We start from the raw sequence: 17,457 nt of genomic DNA, 5'->3' as shown, positions 1-17,457 counted from the left end.
GAGATGGAGAGTCAAGAAACAAATGCCTCCAGGTACACTGACTCATCTTCAGAAGGGGAAAGGGTTTTCCAGCCACCTCTCTGTTTCAGGATCTCTAGAATGTCTGAAAAAGAGACATCCTCAGAGGGTGACCGTGGAGACCCTTCTGAATCTTCTAAGTCGGTATTGGATGTGATAGACTGAGGGGAGTTTATGTGTTTTCTCTTACACATTCTCTTCCGAGGGACCTCCTCAGGGGGATGTTTCGGGGAGGTTTCAGAAGAGAGGGTTTCACCCATTTGAGCATCCAGGGCATAGGTTCTCTACAGTGGGGCTGGAGGGATGGTGTAGAGGTTGACACTGGCCCTTTGGGGGAAGAGTAGCTGTAGCTGAGGGTGGAGCAGTCTCAGAGGAAAGCGTACTCCTCATCACCTCAAAGTCACCCCGATCCCGGGTTGAGAGAGCCTCCGGCTCCGCGGAACCAGAAGATCTTCCCCATGCCAAGGAGGATGGCTCCAAGGCTGATGTGGGCACCAAACTCACCTGTGCTGAAGCCCCAAGTGGAAGAGTCAGATCCAACAAGGGTTCGGTTTGACTCCCCCCTGGAACCAATGAGGGAGTCTTGACCCCCTAACCCCTTGATGGACGACAACTTCGAAGTGGTCAGAGCGGAGATCGGCACAGAAACTCCGGGAATGGATTTTGGGTCCAACGGTTCCACCACTATGACTTCCAGGCACTCTGACTCTAAACTTGACTGAGTCAGAGGAGGAAAGTACAGTTTTGTACCTACCATAAATGTAGATGTCCGATAGGTATGCATCTGCAGTCCTTACATATGGGTTGTCCTGCCTCAGGCAGCCCTTCGGTCGGCCGGATTCCAAAGTCTGGGTCCAGCGTCAGCTGATGTCGCCCCTTCCCCGACGTCAGAGCACCTGAGGTATAAAAGTGTCAGCCGATGCCATCTTCCTCAGTTTTTCTTGCCCCAGATGCCAGGTGCCCTCTAAGGAAGGCTAAATTTGGTAGAAATACAAAATATTGCAAACATGCACAGTAATATAAAACAAATACACCATAATAGATAACCCCAGCTAGCTGTAAGAGGGATATGTACCCAAGAAGTACCACAGAGGGGAAGGAGGGAGGGTAAACCTGACTGCAGATGCATACCTATCGGACATCTACATTTTATGGTAGGTACAAAACTGTACTATGTCCTTCAAGGATGCATCTGCAGTCCTTATATAGGTAGAATACCATAGCCAAGCTGGGGGGGTGGTAAAGAAAATGATGTGTGGTGAAAAAAATGCCCTGGGACTACGTAGCAAAAAAGCTACTCTGGATGGAATATATAAGGGTAAGTAATTGTGGAAAAATGTGTGCACGGAGCTCCAGCTCAGCTTAGCAGTCCTTAAAAGCCACCCCTCTTAAGAAGGCTAGGAGGCTGTGGGCTGGGTAGTGGCTGTGGGGTGAAGGGTCTGCTGTGTTAGCTGGCACAGCTTTTCCATATGAAAAGAATATTTCCATCAATTTCATTTCCCTTTCCAATTGTCTGTTTTGAAATTGGAAATTGCTTTTGCCTGCAGCACCTGCAGCTAACAGCTTTTTTTTTCTGAAAGTCTCTCTGTTAAGTAGTAGTAACTGTCTGTAACTGTCTGTGTATGCAGAAGTTTGCAGAGTTTCTTTCCCTTGTTTTGTGGGCTGGAAAAAGGAGGAGGGTGGTGATATGAAGGTTCCTGGGACCCACCCCCCCACCTTTGGCATGAATGAGTGGTTGAAGGAGACTCAGACTCTGTCCTGATGAAAAAAAAGAAATGGTTGTACTGCCCCTAAGAGGCCTGCCTGTTCTTTGTCTGTATTTGCTGCCAGAAGGTGGCCTCAGAAGGCAGGGAAGAAAGGAACTGAAAATGCTGCCCTGAAGATGCTGCTGGTTCAAAGTGAGGTTTTTTTGAAGTCATGAGTTAACATGAATGTAGGCACTGGTGGTTTTCTTTGATGTTTTTTTTTTTAGGATTTATTAGGAAACTTAATTAGGAGGATGAGAGAAGACAGGAGAAGGTATTATTGACAGCTGCTGATTCTGCTGAAATTGCTGGAAATTTGAGAAGGCCATAAGATTATGGAAGAGTAAGAAAGGCCATTCGTATGTGTGATATGTGTCATGCTCATCACTGTCATAGCTACTTGCTTGTGCCTCAAAGTGTGGATCTTTTCCTCAATTTTAGTAAATCTTCTGAAAGTGGGAAGATGTCTTCTTTCCATGATCCTTCACTCTCTCCTCTATGTTTTCTCCTTTTGATCAAAGGTATTCTCAGGCTCAGCTGCAGGGTTTTCAGGCTGGAGGCTTGCAGGTGTTGGGTTTTGCTGTGGAAGTTGTGTCCAGTGTGAGTGAGGGTGGTAGTTTGTGTGGTAGTGGTTAGAACAGTGTGTTTGTGAGTGGTGCCCAGGCAGTCCTTGGCCAGGAATCACTTATTAGAAGCTGCTCATCTTGCTTTTAAGACCTTTCTTTTGAGTTAGTGGGGTGGGTGGAAGTGTGGTAGTGGTTGATATTCCAACTGAAGAGAAGTCTCAGACTAACCATGACCAACTTCCAGTCTTGTGGCTGGTGAATTTCTTCAGCTGATGATTGTGGTGGGAAAAAAATCACATGTGATCCTCCCCTCCCCTGTGTTGTGTGTTATCCGAAGGAAGTCAGGGTCTGGCAGAGATTGTTCCTTCAGCCAGGCATGTCTCGTATATGCACCTGCACCTGTCATTGCTGACCTACATGAAGCTTCCATATCATAAACAAGACCAAATTGCCTAACCTGTTGTGAATTATGTACTGATTCCTGAGACCTGAAGTGATCTACGGGTTAAAGGTCTTTTTTCGTTTTTCTGCAATTCATCTAACAATACTCTTGGTACTGTATCAATTGACAATTTGACAGCCCTCATAGACAAAGGCGACATCAGCCGACGCCGGACCCAGACTTTGGAATCCGGCCGACCGAAGGGCTGCCTGAGGCAGGACAACCCATATGTAAGGACTGCAGATGCATCCTTGAAGGACATCCAAAGGTTTGAGGAATCCAAAAGTACTGGGGTTGGCTCCACGACTGTCTGGGCTAGACTGGTGAGAATTTTTGCCAGGGCCGGTGTATGAAGCATCCATCTAACCACCCGCTCCATATCATCATCCAAAAGGCTCCTGGATGATCGAGAGGAATGGGAAGACTTGTGGCTGCCCACCACTGATTGCAATAGAGGAGACTGTGGCACTGAACAAATCGGATCCAAGGATGGTGACCAACTCCTCTTTGGACTACTAGATGGTTCAGAAATGTCAGGTGGAACCGAAGTAGACTTTTCCTTCTCAGAACAAACAGGTTTCGGATCCAAAGAACTCAATTTTTCAGGTCTCTTCGACAGCACAGATGCTAGAGCCAAAGATGTTTTTAATGATTTGTCTGAAGGTTTGGAGGCCTGAGTCCCTTCAATTCCCAAATCAAAAGGCCCCTTTAACAAACCCCAAAGAATTAGCTTACTTTTCCGTTCCTGCAGGACTCTTAAACTAAACACATGGCAAATGGAACAGGAATCCTGCAGGTGGACGGCACCTAAGCAATACACACAACAAGTGTGGCCATCAGTGATTGACATTTTTTGTGTACAAGAATCACACTTTGTAAAGCCAGACTGTTTGGTTTTTTTAGACATCCTGTCACTATTAGTCAAGATTCACAAACAGTAGTGAAAGGCACCAAATTAGAAAAAAGGATTTCACACAAGTGTATACTACAAACACAACTATTCTAAAAGGAGAAACAACATTTGTTTTTTTTGTTTTTTTAAGGAGAGTAAGAGTAAAGAAAATGTTAAAGGAGGGTGTCTAACTTAAATGACTCACTCCTCTAACCTGAGGAGATGCCTCTAATTTAAATGGTGAAAGGAATACCAGGGGGAGCTCTCTAACTTAAAACAGGATAAGGAGAGAAAAAAGGGAATTCTCTAACTTAAATGGATTCCTAAAAGGGAGGGGCAGAGCTAGATAGAAGCCTAAGAGAAAAATGACAGCCCACACAAAACCAAAAAACAGACTGGAAAAGCCCTTTAACAAGAATAAGAAAACCTTAAGATATAGCAAACATGGAGATTATTCTACTATGCAATTATAATTTAACAATTATACAAAAGGTTAAGAAAAATTCCACTTTGCCTGAGCCAGCAGAAAAGCAATTCCAAAGCTTCAAGTGGCAAACGAGATTTGGGAAACAGTTGGTAGGCATCTTGGGATAGTATGTAGCCTCGAGTCAGTGAAAGTTCTCAAGCTTTAGTATACAGCCGAGTCAGAACTGATGCTCGGTTCCAAACCCAGCCATCAAGAATGAAGGCGAGATAGGACAACATAACGTCTGTAGTCTTATAATCACATTATTTAACAGAAAAACAAATTGTCACTTATGATTAATGGTACACCATACAAGGCATTGTTGTCTTTTTACTCAAAGACGTGGTTGTCTTTCTCATAGATGGTGCTGCTGAAGCTGTGATTGTAGGTTTTTAAACTACTGTTCCTTTCTGACTCGATCTTGATATCAGATGCTAGTCTGCTTGCCTTCTTGATTCAATTTTCATCCTGAAGTTATTTTCTAAAGCTGAAATATACCAGGCAGGGTACTGTAACAACCTGCTCACTTACTGTGATGTGGTAGTAGCTGTAAAATAATGAATGCATATTACACATTTGGGTTGCACACTTAGGCTTATAAGGGCCCTAATGGTTATTGGGTTCCTATTACGTGATCGCAGACACATTTTGTCAACCGTAAAAGAACAAAAAGGCAAAATAGTGAAGCGGCTTTTAAGCAAATTCTTTCCCTGGGAAAGAATTCCCTTTGCCGCTTCTGTTACTTTGCTGTTTTCGGCACTGTGGTGCGATTTCGGAGTTGGCATATTTAAGTAGGGGGTGTGGGAGGGGCAAAGCCCCCTACATTATGTAATGTTTTAAAGTTTCTTTTTTTTATGGAACAGCGATTTTCTGAGGTTTCGACATTGTAAGCCTTCACTTACATGGGGTCAATTAATCATTGTTCGCTTTTGTAAGCATGTGATGATATAATATAGACCCATGGTTATCAGCCTAGCATACACCTATGAACCTAAAAATCTATCAACCATTCCTTTTCTAAGAATAAGTTGTATGTCATCACTGAATCAAATCAAAATGGAGAAAACTTTATACTGAGTGGGCAATTATGCTTACCGTACTTTGCAAAAAACAAACCAGTTGTATAATTTCTATTCACAGAATAGGGTAGATAAAATTCCAACAGTAAAGAAACATGTGATGTCACAAGGAAGCATATTAATGTTATGTTGTCCTATCTCACCTTCATTCTTGATGGTTCGGTTCAGAACTGAGCATCGGTTTCGACTCAGCTGTACACTAAAGCTCGAGAGCTTTCACTGGCTCGAGACTACATACTATCCCAAGATGCCTAGCGACTGTTACCCAGATCTCTTTTGCCACTTGAAGCTTTGGGATTGCTTTTTCGCTGGCTCAGGCTAAGTGGATTTTTTTCTTAACCTTTTTGTATAATTGTTAACTTATAATTGGATAGTAGAATAATCTCCTTGTTTGCTATATCTTAAAGTTTTCTTATTCTTGTTAAAGGGCTTTTCCAATCTGTTTTTTGGTTTTGTGTGGGCTGTCGTTTTTTTCTTAGGCCTCTATCTAGCTCTGCCACCCCCATTTTTAGAAATCTGTTTAAGTTAGAGCATTCCCATTTTTCTCTCCTTTGCCTGTTTTTAGTTTGAGAGCTCCTGGTATTCCTTTCATCATTTAAATTAGCGGCGTCTCCTCAGGTTAGAGGAATGAGTCACTTAAGTTAGAGACCCTCCGCTAACTTTTTCTTCACTGTTACTATCCTTAAACAAAAAAAAAAAAAAAAAACTTGTTGTTTCTCCTTTTCAAGTAGTCATGTTTGTAGTCTACACTTGTGTGAAATCCTTTTTTTAAATTTGATGTCTTTCACTACTGTTTGTGAATCTTGACTAATAGTGACAGGATGTCTAAAGAAACTAAACAGTCTGGCTTTAAAAAGTGTGATTCTTGCACACAAAAAATATCAATCACTGATGGTCACACTAGTTGTGTGTATTGCATAGATGCCATCCTCCTGCAGGATTCCTGTTCATTTGTCATGCATTTAGTTCAAGGCTCCTGCAGGAATGGAAAAATAAGCTAAGTTTGTTAAAGGGGCCTTTTGATTCAGCAATTGAAGGGACTCAGGCCTCCAAACCTTCAGACAAATCATTTAAAACTTCTTCGGCTCCAGCTCCTAAGCCATCGAAGAGACCTGAAAAATTGAGTACTTTGGATCCGAAACCTGTCAGTTCCGAGAAAGAAAGTCTACTTCGGTTTCACCTGCAGTTTCAATACCATCTAGTAGTCGAAAGAGGAGTCGGTTACTGTACTTGGATCTGATTTATTTGCTGCCACAGACTCCTCTTTTGCAGTCGGTGGAAGGTAGCTACAAGACTTCCCATTCCTCTCGATCATCCAGGAGCCTTTCGGATGATGATGTGGAGTGGGTGGTTAGAAGGTTGCTTTGTGCACTGGCCCTGGCAAAAATTCTCACCACCCCAGCCCAGATGGTCATGGAGCTGACCCCAGTACTTTCTTCTTTGGTTCCTCCTCTGACTCACTGGAGTTCAGAGCCAGAATGCCTGGAAGTCCTAGAGGTGGAACCGCCAGACCCGAAATCCATTCCTGGAGTTTCGGTGCCAATCTCTGCTCTGACCACTTCGATGTTGTCGTCCATCGAGGGGTTTGGGGGTCAAGACTTCCTCGTCGTTCCAGGGTGGAGAGTCGAACCAGACCCTTGTCATATCTGACTCTTCCACTTGGGGCTTCAGCACAGGTGAGTTTGGCGCCCACATCAGCCTCAGACCCATCCTCCTTGGTGCTGGGGAGATCACCCGATTCCTTGGAGCCGGAGCCTCTCTCAGCTCAGGATTGGGGTGCCTTTGAGGTGATGAGGAGCATGCTTTACTCTGAGACTTCTCCTCACTCAGCTCCAGCTACTCTTCCCCCCCAAAGGGCCAGTGTCAACCTCTACTCCATCCTCCAGCCCCAGTGTACAGAACCTATGTCCTGGGATGCCCAAATGGGCTAAACCCTCTCTTCCAAAACCTCCCCAGAACATCACCCCAAGGAGGTCCCTTAGAAGAGAATGTGTAAGAGGAAACACATAGACTCCCCTGAGTCTGTCACATCTGATACCAACTTAAAGGATTCAGAAGGGTCCCCAAGGTCACCCTTTGAAGATGTCTCTTTTCAGACTATCTAGAGATCCTGAAACAGAGAGGTGGCTGGAAAACCCTTTCCCCTTCTGAAGATGAGTCGGTGTACCTGGAGGCATTTGGTTCTCAACCCTCCACCTCTTGGGTGTCTCTGCCTTTTAACCAGCTCCTGGCTGTAGTCAGTCGAAAGGCATGGAGCTCTTCAGAGTTGGTGGAACTGGTTCTGAGGAGGCCAAACAAGTTCATTATCACTCCGGAAGACAGACAGTTTTTGACCAAAGATGTCCCAGTAGATGCTATGGTGGTGGCAGTGGCCACCAAGAAGGAATTAGCTGAAACTTCTGCATCTGTCCATCCACCGAACAAGAAGTCTCGAATGATGGACTGATACGGGAGCGTATGTTTTCTTCACTGGCCTTTACCCTTAGGTTGCTGAATTATTTATCCCATTTTACTTATCTTCAGAGGGATCTCCTCAAAAAGCTAGGAGATACTCTCCAAGGTGCTACAGCTGCGGGGTATCTTAGAAGATAAACTCCCAGCTTGCGCCCTTAACCTCTATAACTAACTCCTCCATGTGCCTCATTTTTTCTGTGGCCGATGGGGCGAGCAGGGCTGCAGGCACAGGAATAGCTCTGAGGAGACATTCCTGGATGCATCTTTGTGAGTTTGCTGAACCCTTCAAGTCTTCCTTTATTGACATCCTGTTTGATGGCTCGTCCTTGTTTGGGCCAAAAGTGAAGGAGACTCTCACCAGGAGCGAGCAAGATGGCAAGACTCTGTCTGCTGTGGGAGTACGTTTCTCCGTTCCTATTAGACCTTATCCTAAAGGTCAGAAGGGAGGAAAAATGTGGTTCCAAAAATCCAAAGGAGCCTCGCCAAATTTTCTCCCAGGGGCAGGGAGGGAAATAATACAGGAAGATGCTGACCTCATGGCAGAGGGGGTCTGCGGAATCAGGGTGACAGAGATATGTGCTCGGGTAGACCCTTCCAGCGCTCCTGAAACGAGGCCAGCCTGTCCACCTCTGGAGGCAGTCAGGGGGAGATTATCACTGTATCCAATAGCCTGGCTAAACATGACTCAAGACAAATGGTACAGTCCATCATATCCAGGGTATACAACATTCCTTTCTCCCTTCCACCCCTTCCATCAAAATCCTTCCCAGACATACCACCTGGTCAAAGGGATCAAGCAACCCTAGAAATTCAAAGGTTGCAAGAAAAAAGTCATCCAAGAAGTCTCCGCAGACAAAATTGGATCCAGAGTTTACTCAAGGTTCTTTTTTAGTTCCAAAAAAGACAGGGGACTGGAGACCAATTTTGGATATCAGCAAACTGAACAAGTCGGTGAAGAAAATGAAGTTCCAGATGGTAACATTGTAGTCTATACTTACTTTTCTGGGACAAGGCAATTGGATGTGCTCCATAGATTTTCAGGAAGCGTACTACCACATAAAGATGGACAGGTGCTCCAGAAGATATCTACACTTCTGGCTGGGAACCAGTCACTACCAATTCAGAGCTCTGATTTGTGGCCTCACAACAGCCCCCAGAGTATTTACCAAATGTATGGCAGTAGTTACGGCTCACCTGAGGTGTCAAGGATTCTGGGTGTTTCCATACTTAGCAACTGGCTCCTGACCACCTCTACCGAGAATCTACTAACCAGGATCAGAGACACCACCATTCATCTCTGCTCAGAGATGGGCATTACTATAAACTTAGAAAAATCTGCCTTGTTGCCATCACAGCATATTACCTTTATAGGGGCAGACTTAAACACAAAAAACATGGTGGCAAAACTGCCTCATGAAAGAGTTCAAACACTTTGCCATCAGGTGTCAATATTGCTCAAGAAGAAAAACGTGCAAGCAAAATTTATCCTCAAGGTTCTGGGTTCAATGGCAGCTGCAATAACACTAGTACCACTGGCATGTCTACACATGAGAATATTACAGTGGCTACTTTTGCTCAGTGGTCCATGCAGGAGTTGCCCATGTCACAGAAAATTCTCATTACGAACACATGCACGAGGGACCTACAATGGTGGCTTCAGTCCATGCAGGTAACGATAGGCAGACCATTTGCTCTTCCTCAACCTGTAGCTATGGTAACCACGGACACTTCCCAGATAGGGTGGGGGGGAGCATTATCTGGGGCAGACTGTCCAAGGGACTTGGCAAGAACATGAATACCACTTGCACATCAATGTCCTAGAGATGAGGGCAGTGCTCCTAGTGTTGCAAGGATTCTAGAGCTCTTTTCCAACAGGTATGATTGCAATGCAAACAGACAATATGTTCGTGGTGTGGTACATCAACAAATACTGTGGAACCAGATCCTATCCCCTCTGTTGAGAGGCTCAAAGAGTTTGGCAATAGGCAATTTCTTCTCAGCATTTTCTAATGGCAATGCACATCCCGAGGAAATCCAACGTGATAGCGGACAAGCTAAACAGGGCAATTTGTATGCCTCATGAGTGGTCCCTCAAACAGGAAATTGCGAACCAAAGTTTTCACAAATGGGGTCAGCCTTGCTGCAACCTCTTTGCCATGTCCATCAACTCCAAATGCAGCAGCTACTTTGCCGAAATCCCCTCCCGCCGGGGGAGTCACCCAGGGATGCACTTGCTCACAATTGGCCCCCAGGACTTATTTATGCACTTCCCCATTCGCATTAATACCCAAAGTTCTCCAGAAAGCCAGATCATTGAGTTGCAAGCTAATTCTCATTGCTCCTTACTGGTCTCGTCAGATATGGTTCCTTTCTATGACCCCATCTTCTGGAGGAGCCTTGGATCCTGGACCCAGTGCCAGATCTTCTGACTCATCAATCAGGAACGTTCCATGCATCTCTTCAAAGCCTCCAGCTGATGGCTTGGTTACTCCACTACCCATCTTAGTCAGACTTTCAGATCTCTCCCCAGCAGTGTGTCACATTCTGGTTTCGTCGCACAAAAATACAACTAGGAAACTTTATGCAAGCAAAAGAAGAGGTTTGCTTGCTGGGCTGACAAGAACCATATACACCCTTTACAGCCCCTATATCAGCAATCTTGAAATTTTTAACAGAAACCTTTAATCAGGGTGCAGCAGCAGCCATGGTATGAGTACAACTAGTTGCTGTATCAAACTACCACGTAGAAGACATGGGATCTAACATAATGTCCCACAGATTATGCAAAGCCTTTCTGAAGAGTACATTCCTTTTAAGACATCCCATAAGAGAACCACCACCTCCTTGGGATCTAAATTTGGTGTTATCCTCCTTAATTCTTCCTCCATTCAAACCAGCCTCTTCTTGCCCACTAAAGTTCTTATCGTGGAAGACAATCTTTTTGATAACCATTACTTTCCCTAGAAGGGTTGCAGATCTGCAAGCTATGTTTGTTTGTCCCCCCTATCTGATTTTCCACAATGACAGAGTATCGCTCAGGACAAATCCTTCCTTTCTGCCAAAAGTTTGTTCTGAGGCCAATTTAATTCCATCTATTGAGCCACCGGTGTTTTTCCCCAATTATGGCAACAAGGCAGAATATGAGCTTCACCAATTGGATGTAAATAGGCAGCTACGTTTCTACTTACATAGGACAGAGGAGTTTAGAAAATCTGACCAACCATTTCTTTCATTCTCAGAAAACAGAAAGGGAACTTCAGTTTCAAAAGTGACCCTATCAAAATGGCTTACATACACCATTACCTATGCCTATAACTTTCAGAATAAAGACCTGCCAGGAAAAATTAGAGGGCATTCAACTCAAGTAATGTCGACTTCCACTGCCTTTCAAGTTTGGCTCCCTTTGGATTCAATTTGTGCTGCAGCCACATGGGTTAACCCTCATACCTTTATCACTCATTACAAAGTAGATGTGGCCTCCCGGAACAGGGCATCCTTTGGTTACACTGTTCTGCAGAGTTTATTCCCTTGGGCCACCCGAGTAAGAAGTTGCTGGAGACACTGTCCCAACCATCAAGAATAAAGGTGAAATAGGACAACATAACATAAAGAAGTTATGTACTCACCATAATGTTCCATGTTTGTTGTCCATAATCTCACCTTAATTCTTGCATCCCACCCTCTTTCCCCCTTCCTTGAGAATCGAGAGGACCTTCTCTAAAATTGGCTATAAGTTCCTGATTCCCTTCATGACATTCCCTTCATGACTTAGGAATTATGGGCAGAGGATCTGTTGTAGTAGTTGTATTGGGTTACATAGTCTAGTGTTTAGTTGTCTCAAACAAGATCTGGGTAGCAGTCGGTAGGCATCTTGGGATAGTATGTAGCCTCAAGCCAATGAAAGCTCTCGAACTTTAGTATATGGCCGAGTTGGGAACCGATGCTCAGTTCCAAACCCAACCATCAAGAATGAAGGTGAGATTATGGACAACAAATATGGAACGTTATGGTGAGTACATAACTTCTTTTTTATTAGCCATGCTAAAAGACAAGAAACATTGACTTTGATATCATATAAACACCACTTGACCTGCTTGTTCTTTCCATTTCTGTACCTGTTGGATAAGCTGTAACTCCACTTAGCCACCACCTTATTTCCTGTGTTGATTCCTAAACATTCATGTAGCTGCATTGCATGCATTCTTGAAAGTTTTAAAGTAAATTTTAATACATTTTATTTGAAAATGTATTTCCTTGTGTTTCACCTGTGTTGGGAATGTAGGAAATCATTCCTTTTCATGTATTTACAGCCACACGCTATACATCTTGTATCACAACATATTTTAAACAGGATAACTGTGGCTGATAATGCACAATTAGCTTTGTGTTATTGTTTGAAGTCTGTTAATGTAACTTGATCATAAAAGAAGTATCTTTTCATTTTGAAATTGTTAGAATATTGTATAAAATTATATGCTTCAAAAATATATATTTAATTGTGTTTTCTTAGAAAAGAGTTGCAGAAAGCTCACTAAGACAACGATACGTTTTAACTCAGAATGCCTTGCATGTTCTTTCTCTTTCAGACTGGCTGTAAGAAAAGCTGCAATGACTGTAGTACTGTCGTTTGTTGGAAGTGTAGGCTTTGGATGCTGCTTTTGGCCATATTCGGTGCCATTGTCCTGGTTGTAATAGTCAGCCTTGTGCTTTATTCAGGTATGGCAGTGATCATGAATTCAAAGTGTGGCTAATCAATTTCAGAAAGAAAGAAAACAGAAAATGAGAATAACCAGCTGCAGGGATTTCTGCATTAGATATTAACAACAGAGTCTGAGCCAGAGCCATAGGAGTTAGGGTGACTGTACTACGGTTGATCTGGATTTGAATAATCACCTGGCACCAGGAGGCCATTTATGAGGGATAATGTGGTTGGCTAAAGGCCAGTTTGTATTAGGGAATGTGAAGGGGTGCAGGTAGGTAAAAGAAATTCTGATAACCACTTCACTGTTAAAGTATATCATCTGTTCTGTGACAATGCAAGGATTTTAGAGAAGATATATCTGCTGTGCAGTTTGATGGTTTCTGACCTGCTGTTAGAAAATGGGAACAAGTGAGCAGATGTAGGCAAAGAGGCTTGGAGATTATTAAGGTGAGACACCAACAATTAAATAAAATATACCCAACAAAACAGTGTGAGGGCAAAAGACATATGTCTAAAACAAAACAACAAAAGTGACATAGACCATCCATTCAGTGATCATTTACCTGATGATCATTCAGTCAAGATTACTTGAGTAAATGGTGAGTTTGCAAAAATTATACTCATTTCATCTGTGAGCATTTAACTTCCTGTACTCTCCTGCAAAGGGAGATCTCTACACCATTGCTAATGAAACAAGCTCTGACCTTGGAGAAATGATAGAACACTCCCAAGTGTACAACTTTTTACTGAAGCGTCATTTGGTTTATTGCTGTTAACGAAATAATCATCATAAAAGTGGTCATCATTCAGTCTTTTTTCCCTAAACAGACATAATGAGATTAATCTGCACTGCAGAATTCAATAAACTACATATTTAAAACAGCAAGGCAGAATTTTTCTTAATATAGAAATATGGAGGTAGATAATGAAGTGGATAGATAGACAATGTTTATGGCAGATATCCCAGTAATATGAGAGCAGAAAAAAAGCATAATCTGAAGAGGAATTGAACTACTTTGCTCTTTTATTTTTAGCTTTCCCCACCTTCAAATGTGAATTATGATTCTGGAAGATGTTGTAGTTTTATATAAAGTAGTAAAGCATGAATAGATTTGTGTATTGGGATGGAATATCAGCATTTGTAGGCTGGGCTGAAGTTAGGGCTAAAGCTTAGAATTTTTTTCTTTACAGAAGAGCAGTTAAAACAGCACTAAAAACAATTCAAGTACAGTGCAAGCTAGCGCACTTGAGTGTGTAGCAGTATTAAAGCAAATACAGTTTAAATAAATGCAATTTATTCAAAATCTATTCTGAACTGAATTCAATTGTTTTATTCAACTCTTGAACAGTTAAAATGTGCCAAAAAATATACTTCTCGGCTGAGAAGCACACTCAGTCAGAATACATGAAGATTCTAGCAAAGTTTTTTTTTTTTAGTTGAATGGAAAGGGAGCAGAAGATAATTCAAGGTTGAGAACCTAAGTGGATTGGCCTTCTCAAATGTTCTCTCTGTATTAGGTAGAATGAGCTAATGACACTAGACTGGGAGGATTGTCCCAGATCAAATTTACAGTAGGGGCGGGCAACTGCAAAGACACCAAATATAAGAACACCACAGGAATAGGGTGGGAGGAAGAAAAACAGTTTCAGAATAGATCAGAAAACAGAAAATGCCAGCAAATATATAAATAATTCAGTGAAGCAAAAATTAAGACAGTGCAGAACTCTGAAAAGTTAAAAAGTGCCAAAAAATATACTTATCAGCACTATATTTCCAGATTGTTTGAAAAGCAATCTTCAGTCAGAGCACAAAGAGATTCTGGCAATATTATGCAGGAAATTACAAATGGACTATTTTTATATCAGCAAGTCATGAAACGATCAGATAACACAAAAGCTGTTAGACTAGTTTTACCAACTTTTAGAACACCACAGGAATGGGGGGGGCCAGTTTCAGAACAGATCAGAAAACAGAAAACAATGCTAGCAAATATAGAAATAATTCTGCCAAGCAAAAATTAAGACATTGCAGAACTCTGAAAAGTTAAAAAGTGCCACAAATATAAGTATCAGCGCTATTATTTCTAGATTGTTTGAAAAGCACTCTTCAGTCAAAACTCAGGGAGATACTAGCAATGTTACTTATTTTTACTTATTTTTAATGTTGAGATTTTTTTTCCTGTAGACACATGTTCCATATAGCCCATTTATTCATGACATTTGTATTTTTCATACATATGCTGTAATAAAATATAGCTTTCCTGATTTGTTTGACAAAGACAATATCTTTAGCACATTATTTCTGATTTGTAGCTACTGTTTTGTATTTATATACACAAATCTTAGATGTCAATATACATCTCATTCTGTAGTGATATACACAGATGAAGATGATATTGTGGACAACAGTCTAAAGTCTACAGGAAAACCCCAATATTATGAAGGAACAATGAGACTAAAGCAGCTTGCAAGTGATGACGTGATGACCACAGACAAAGCAAAGCAGATGGTAAGCAGATAATGCTAAAGGGTAATCACTTTCTTTAAATGGTTCAATTACATTGTTTCATATTACTCTAACTACAAAACTTTCTTTGTAGATTAAATGCCACCAGAAAAAGTATACTTCCAGTGATTTTTTTTTATGCAACAAGCAATCACTTAGCAAGCAGCATACTAGAATAGAGTTCAAAAATCTAAGTAAAGTTTTTCACTACTGAATGCCATGTGTGCAATATGGCCTGTCTGTATGAACAGTTGTAGTGTCAGGGAGAATTACAGAGAATAAGAAGAGAGAGAAAGAGAGCGAGAGACGAGACTCACACACACATATATCGATATCGATATAAATCGATATGTGTGCATCTCTCTCTCTCTCTCTCTCTCTATATATATATATATATATATATATATATGGGTCTACTTCATTTCACCTAACTTCCAATTCACTGACTTTCATTTTTGACTGAAATTTCATTTGACTGACACTTCATTTCACTGACAGTTCATTTCACTGACAAGTATTATTAGCAAGAAAATGGAATATGATGATATTGTTAAGTTTTGATATGGGCTTTGCCCCCACACCTCTGTTGTGGGGGGCTGTACACCCCTATATATTCTAACTCATATATATATATATATATATATATATATATATATATATATATATATATATAAATAAATATGGGTTACCTTCAGAACATCGACAGAACATTTCATTGAAACCCATTTCACTGACAGACCATTTCAATGACAACTAGTAAATGCAGGAATTTAAGACAAATAACAGGGATTTGTCCCCCTCCTCAATGTAGTGCGACCCTGGAGTTAATATATATAGTTTGGGGGTGTGGGGGACATAGCCCCTCATATTGGGGGTGTGAAGCCACTCACCTATTTTGGTTTAAATTCTGTACTTTTTGTGTTATTTTCTTCTTTTAAACCAAAATAGGTGGGGGGCTTCTCCCTCCACACCCCCTGATGTGGGGGGCTGTGCCCCCCACCCCCTAACTATATATACTAACTCCAGGGTTGCACTACATTGGGGAGGGGGACAAATCCCTGCTATTTACCTTAAATTCCTGCAAGTAGTAGTTGTCAGTGAAATGGTGTGTCAGTGAAATGGGTTTCAATGAAATGGTCTGTGGATGTTCTGAAGGTAACCCATATATATATATATATATATATATATATATATATATATATATATATATATACTATTATTTATGCCAACAATTTAGTGAACAACACACTTGATCAACATTTGTGTGAAATCACTATATTACCAGGATGAGGGAATATACATTTTTTCCACTGTAGTGTGATCATGCAGTTGGAATATATGATTAGCAGGGGGAGTGGGGCATGCAGGCCCCTCTGCAAAAAACATGTTTTTTCTTAGTCGTATGCTCCAAGGCTATGTGTCAGAGCATAAACAGTTCACTATTGCCCTTTCTTTGGTTCTTTTGTTTCAACTTATGGGTGTTAAGATATTTTTAAGTACACACATATATATATATATATATATATATATATATATATATATATATATATATATATATATATATATATATAAATGCAAGCACACACAATATAGCACTGCTCCTAAACCTAGCTGTAATGTATGAGTATACAGGGCAAATTCTTTAGTAAAATCAGGAAACACTAACATGTATTCAGAACACAGGATCCTTTTAAGTTCATTAAATGTTCTGTTTGCCTCAAGAGATCATTACATCTTGGTATGAGCATTCTTCTTTGTGACATCTGCCAAAGAGCAGACAATAGTAGCAAAATTGGGCAGAAACTTCCTGTAATACCTAACTCCAACAAGAAAAGGCTTCACCTGTTTTAGTAGAGATGCAGGGTAATTTATTATGCCTTTTATTTTTTTTTTTCTTGTTGTGATCTTACCAGACTTCTTATAAGGTATCCTAAGCATATGGCTTCCACCATACCCAGTTTACTTTTCTTAACATATATAGTCAAGCTTCCCTGCCTAATAGGTCTTAACACATCCTATATTTTTGTAAGTGTGACCCCCATTTCCTTGAAGGAATGGCCACAACATCCAGCTATGGTGAAGACTACCAGGAGTAAGGCTTCAGTACTTTATCCGTCAGTTTATGAGAGCTAGCTGGAGCCTCATTTAGGCCAAATGCTAACAATATGTACTGAAATAAATAATCAGGGGGCTACAAACACTATGTTGTCTTTGGCAGAGGAATAAGTTATCTGCAAGTATCCCTTTTTCAATACCAGTGTTGTGAGATATCTGGTCATTCTTAAGTTCTTCATCAACTCATTAGTTATCGATATGGGATAGGTATCAAATTTTGATATTCTATTCAGTTGCCTAAAAACGCATTATAAAGTCTAGTGTTTCCATCAGATTTAGAAAGTCGCACTACTGTGATGCTACATTCAATGTGACTCTTCTATCACTCCTAGGTTGGGCATCTTTTATAATTCTCTTAACTCTTTTTGAGACTCTGGTATTCAATAAGTTCTCACTCTAAACTGTGCTCCAAGTATTGGGGTTGGTATAATGGTTAAAATGTTTACCTCAGAGATGCAACTTGCAGAGTTTT

At 41.3% G+C, this 17,457-nt stretch overlaps 1 protein-coding gene across 2 annotated transcripts in view; it reads left to right on the top strand.

Annotated features, from left to right (window-relative positions):
- Nucleotides 1–17,457, top strand: part of CCHR9.PART0H3orf52 (chromosome chr9.part0 C3orf52 homolog) — a 517,737-nt gene that overhangs the window by 355,175 nt on the left and 145,105 nt on the right. For both annotated transcript variants that reach the window (XM_044084489.1, XM_044084490.1), the window contains exons 2-3: nt 12,249–12,378; nt 14,737–14,873. In XM_044084489.1, the coding sequence (XP_043940424.1) occupies nt 12,249–12,378; nt 14,737–14,873 (267 nt within the window). The remainder of the gene's footprint in view (nt 1–12,248; nt 12,379–14,736; nt 14,874–17,457) is intronic.

Source organism: Protopterus annectens, chromosome 9.part0, assembly GCF_019279795.1.
Source record: "Protopterus annectens isolate FY-2018-M chromosome 9.part0, PAN1.0, whole genome shotgun sequence".
Classification (NCBI taxonomy): domain Eukaryota; kingdom Metazoa; phylum Chordata; order Ceratodontiformes; family Protopteridae; genus Protopterus; species Protopterus annectens.
This window is presented reverse-complemented; position numbering and strand designations above follow the sequence as displayed.